The sequence below is a fragment of the Lactuca serriola genome, chromosome 4, assembly GCF_051521515.1.
Source record: "Lactuca serriola cultivar US96UC23 chromosome 4, Lser_US96UC23_V15, whole genome shotgun sequence".
NCBI classification, from domain to species: Eukaryota; Viridiplantae; Streptophyta; class Magnoliopsida; order Asterales; family Asteraceae; genus Lactuca; species Lactuca serriola.
In genome coordinates, this window is record NC_136411.1 from 38215715 (window position 1) to 38219931 (window position 4217).

Sequence of the window (4217 nt, forward strand, 5' to 3'; positions counted from 1 at the left end):
TTACACTCGTAACTATTTTAGTATAAAGTCAAATTACATTAAAAAAGAGTAAAGCACTTTAATTGTTTTTCTTCTAATTTAATCAGCTTTCATTTTTTTTAATTAATTATCTACATATAAAGTCAAATTACAAAAAAAAGTAAACTTTGATAGCTTCTTATTCAACTTATATGTTTTTTTTCTCTAAGAAAACAAATTTTTTTTTCCTTATACTTTTTCCTATTTTGACTCAAATTATTTTGAAAGAAAGTCAGTGAAATTCTGCCAATCATCTGATAACAGGTTATCGGTTATTTTAATACAAATCATAACAAGTGTCACCTTAAGCATTGTCTTTAAATTGATTAAAATATTAAAATAAAAAATTTATTATATTTTCATATGATTAAGATTAACCCTAAGTTTCCTGATTCCACTATGCAAAAAGAAATTGTATTATATGATAAAGCTCACTAAAAAGAACACTCTCGTCTTTCACTTCTCCGGGATAGAGAAAGGTCAAAAGAGAACTGGTAAAATTTCTTCTGATTTTTCAAGAAAATTCCTCATCTGTGTTTTGTTTTTATTTGGTGTAATTAATGATTCCTTCTAGAGATATTATTACCCTTCCTCCCATCTTTACCATGTGGGTAGGTTAGTTCGGTTTTTCTGATCTACAAATCCGTCTAGGGTTTCTTTCATTTTCATTACGTATCAGATATTCCCAGTTGAACTTCACTTTTACCTAACTGTTCCATAGATAATCAACTATCTTTCATAATTATATTTTTGAAGTTTGCTGCTGTTTATGCTCTCCTCGAGGTAATTTCTTGAATCCCCTTTTACTTTATTAACTGTAGTTTTGTGTTTCTGTTTCCCCCCTTTTCATGCTTTTTTCTAGTGATGATTTTAGGTAGGGAATATCGATTTCTTGATGTAATTGAGCTGATAAGAACTTATATTATCATAATTTTTGATTTTGTTTCTCAGTGTTGTGTGTAGCTGAAAATGGTGTCAAGATCATACTCAAACTTGTTAGATCTCGCCTCCGGTGAGCTTCCCTCGCCGTCTTTTACTCGTATGTCACGGCAAATGCCCCGTATTATGACGGTCGCCGGCATAATTTCCGATCTAGACGACGACCCTTCAGAAAGTGTATGCTCCGATATATCATCTTCATCAGTCCAGCATGATCGTTTAATCATAGTAGCTAATCAGCTTCCCATTAAAGCTCACCGGAAAACCGATGGTTCAAGAGGTTGGACTTTCAGTTGGGATGAAAATTCCCTTCTTCTTCAACTAAAAGATGGCCTCGGAGACGATGAAATCGATGTCATCTACGTCGGTTGTCTCAAAGAAGAAATCCACCCAAACGAACAAGACGAAGTTTCTCAAACCCTCTTAGAAACATTCAAATGCGTCCCGACTTTTATACCACTGGAACTCTTCACTCGATTCTACCATGGATTCTGTAAGCAACAACTATGGCCGTTGTTCCATTACATGCTACCATTATCCCCTGATCTTGGAGGTAGATTCAATCGTTCTTTATGGCAAGCTTACGTCTCTGTCAACAAGATCTTCGCCGATAGAATCATGGAGGTAATAAACCCAGAAGACGATTTCGTCTGGATCCATGATTATCATCTCATGGTCTTACCAACGTTCTTGAGAAAACGATTCAACCGGGTCAAACTCGGGTTTTTCCTACACAGCCCCTTCCCTTCTTCTGAAATCTACAAAACATTACCAGTTCGCGAAGAACTTCTTCGCGCCCTTTTAAATTCAGATCTAATCGGATTCCATACTTTTGACTACGCCCGACATTTTCTCTCATGTTGCAGTCGATTACTCGGAATTTCATACGAATCAAAACGAGGTTACATAAGTTTAGAATACTACGGACGTACAGTCAGCATCAAAATCCTCCCAGTTGGAATCCACATGAAACAACTCCAATCCGTATTAAACCTTCCGGAAACCGAATCCAAAGTTTCCTCCCTCATTAAACAGTTCCAACAACAAGGGAAAACAATGTTACTAGGAGTCGATGATCTCGACATATTCAAAGGCATTTCCTTAAAACTATTAGCAATGGAACAACTCCTAATCCAACACCCAGAATGGCAAGGAAAAGTCGTTTTAGTCCAAATAGCAAATCCCGCAAGAGGAACAGGAAAAGACGTAAAAGAAGTAAAAACCGAAACTTACTCAACCGTAAAACGAATCAACGAGTCATTCGGGCGACCCGGTTACGACCCGGTTATCTTAATCGACGAACCGTTAAAATTCTACGAACGGATCGCGTACTATGTAACCGCCGAATGCTGTTTAGTGACAGCTGTACGCGACGGAATGAATCTAATCCCTTACGAATACATCATCAGCCGTCAAGGAACGAACAACCTCGATAAAGTCCTAGGTTTAGAGCCGTCAACCCCGAAGAAATCGATGTTAGTTGTGTCTGAATTCATCGGGTGTTCGCCTTCTTTAAGTGGAGCGGTTCGGGTCAACCCGTGGAACATAGACGCGGTTTCCGATGCAATGGATTGTGCATTGGAGTTAAGCGAAGGTGAAAAACAAATGAGACATGAGAAACATTATAAGTATGTGAGTAGTCATGATGTTGGATATTGGGCACGATCTTTTTATCAAGATTTGGAAAGGACATGTAAAGATCATGTGAGGAGGAGGTGTTGGGGGATTGGATTCGGGTTGAGTTTTCGGGTTGTTGCTTTGGATTTGGAATTTCGGAAGCTTTCAATGGAACATATTGTTTCGGCTTATAAACGGACTACAACACGCGCAATTTTGTTGGATTATGATGGGACTTTGATGCCACAATCTTCGATTGACAAGAGTCCGAGTTTAAAAACCATCGAAATGCTTAATACTTTGTGTAGAGATAAGAATAATATGGTTTTTGTTGTAAGTGCTAAAAGTAGAAATACACTTGAGGAATGGTTTGCGGATTGTGAGAAACTCGGGCTTGCAGCCGAACATGGTTGTTTTTTGAGGTACATATAATAATATAACATTTTATTTTATCATTTTTGTGATTAAATTTAGAATCCATAAGTGAGTGTTTATGTATAGGTCGAAGAGAGATGAGGAATGGGAAACATGTGTACAATTTGAAGAATGTGGGTGGAAGCAAAATGCTGAACCAGTTATGATGCTTTATACAGAAACAACGGATGGATCAACAATTGAAGATAAAGAAACAGCTTTAGTGTGGTCTTATGAAGATGCGGATCCTGATTTTGGATCTTGTCAAGCTAAAGAGCTTTTAGATCATCTTGAAAGCGTGCTTGCTAACGAACCTGTTACAGTCAAAAGAGGCCAGAGTAGTGTCGAGGTCAAACCACAGGTAAATTATTTCCATAATCACAAAAATTACCAAATTTTTGGTAAAATAAAGCAAGTATTTTTTGAATTTAAAATTGTGTTAATTGTGTAGGGTGTAAGTAAAGGATTGGTGGCGAAACGGATGCTTACAACAATGCAAGAGAGGGGAATGACACCGGATTTTGTGGTGTGCATAGGAGATGATCGATCGGATGAAGATATGTTTGAAGTGATTACAAGTTCTGTGGCTTCTGGTGAATTGATATCTTCAAAGGCAGAAGTATTTGCATGCACAGTTGGGAATAAACCGAGTAAAGCTAAGTATTATCTTGATGACACTGTTGAGATTGCTAGATTGATGAAGGGATTGGCTTCGGTTTCTGAACAATCCGTTAATGTTCTTGCTTTTGAGTGATGGGTGATTGAGGGTTGGTTTACATGTAAAAATAGATGATATGGTTATGTTTGGTTGCTGTTTTTAGTTGTAAAGTTGAGAGCAAGAGAAGTTGTTGCTCTTTGTTGAGAGTTGGAGACTCTTTTAATTTAGGTAGAGTTTGTTTTGTTGTACATATTTCTTTATGTTGTGTTTGGGTTGTAACGTGTTGTGATTTGCCCTTGTATTGGACTTTGTTAATACGAGTTGAAAGAATCATGTTAGAAAGATGATATGATATGGATGTGATTGTTGTTAATGCCTTAATGGATGATTTTGATGACTCCAAATTCGCATATTATTTAGGGAGAATTTGTTTATCTTAGGTCTTTTTGGTAGCCTATTAATTTTTCACTTAAGAGGTAGAGTTTTAATTATCGGGTTTCAATTAATGGATGATTGTGTTTGATGGTTTTTCAACAAACTTTCAATTTTTAAAAGAATGCGTTGTATTTGT

General features: G+C 36.8%; 1 protein-coding gene across 3 annotated transcripts; it reads left to right on the forward strand.

The window, feature by feature from the left end:
- The first annotated feature begins 422 nt into the window (after positions 1-422).
- On the forward strand, positions 423-3990 carry LOC145101347 (alpha,alpha-trehalose-phosphate synthase [UDP-forming] 6-like). Of its 3 annotated transcripts, none has more exons than XM_079038536.1 (4): positions 423-512; positions 970-2996; positions 3076-3349; positions 3440-3990. In XM_079038536.1, the coding sequence occupies exons 2-4, from the start codon at positions 988-990 to the stop codon at positions 3740-3742; spliced, it is 2586 nt and encodes an 861-aa protein (XP_078894662.1). In that variant the 5' UTR covers positions 423-512; positions 970-987; the 3' UTR covers positions 3743-3990. The 3 variants fall into 3 exon arrangements, with proteins under 3 accessions (XP_078894662.1, XP_078894661.1, XP_078894663.1); XM_079038535.1 differs by lacking the exon at positions 423-512 and adding an exon at positions 540-801; XM_079038537.1 differs by lacking the exon at positions 423-512 and adding an exon at positions 540-801 and having other exon boundaries at positions 982-2996.
- Positions 3991-4217: the final 227 nt, after the last annotated feature.

Bases quoted from the DNA above. Each gene is read 5' to 3' on its own strand.
- LOC145101347 (XM_079038536.1), top strand. From the start codon at position 988: ATGGTGTCAAGATCATACTCAAACTTGTTAGATCTCGCCTCCGGTGAG. The intron at 2,997-3,075 runs GTACATATAATA...GTTTATGTATAG, and splicing joins GAACATGGTTGTTTTTTGAG to GTCGAAGAGAGATGAGGAAT. The intron at 3,350-3,439 runs GTAAATTATTTC...TTAATTGTGTAG, and splicing joins GTGTCGAGGTCAAACCACAG to GGTGTAAGTAAAGGATTGGT.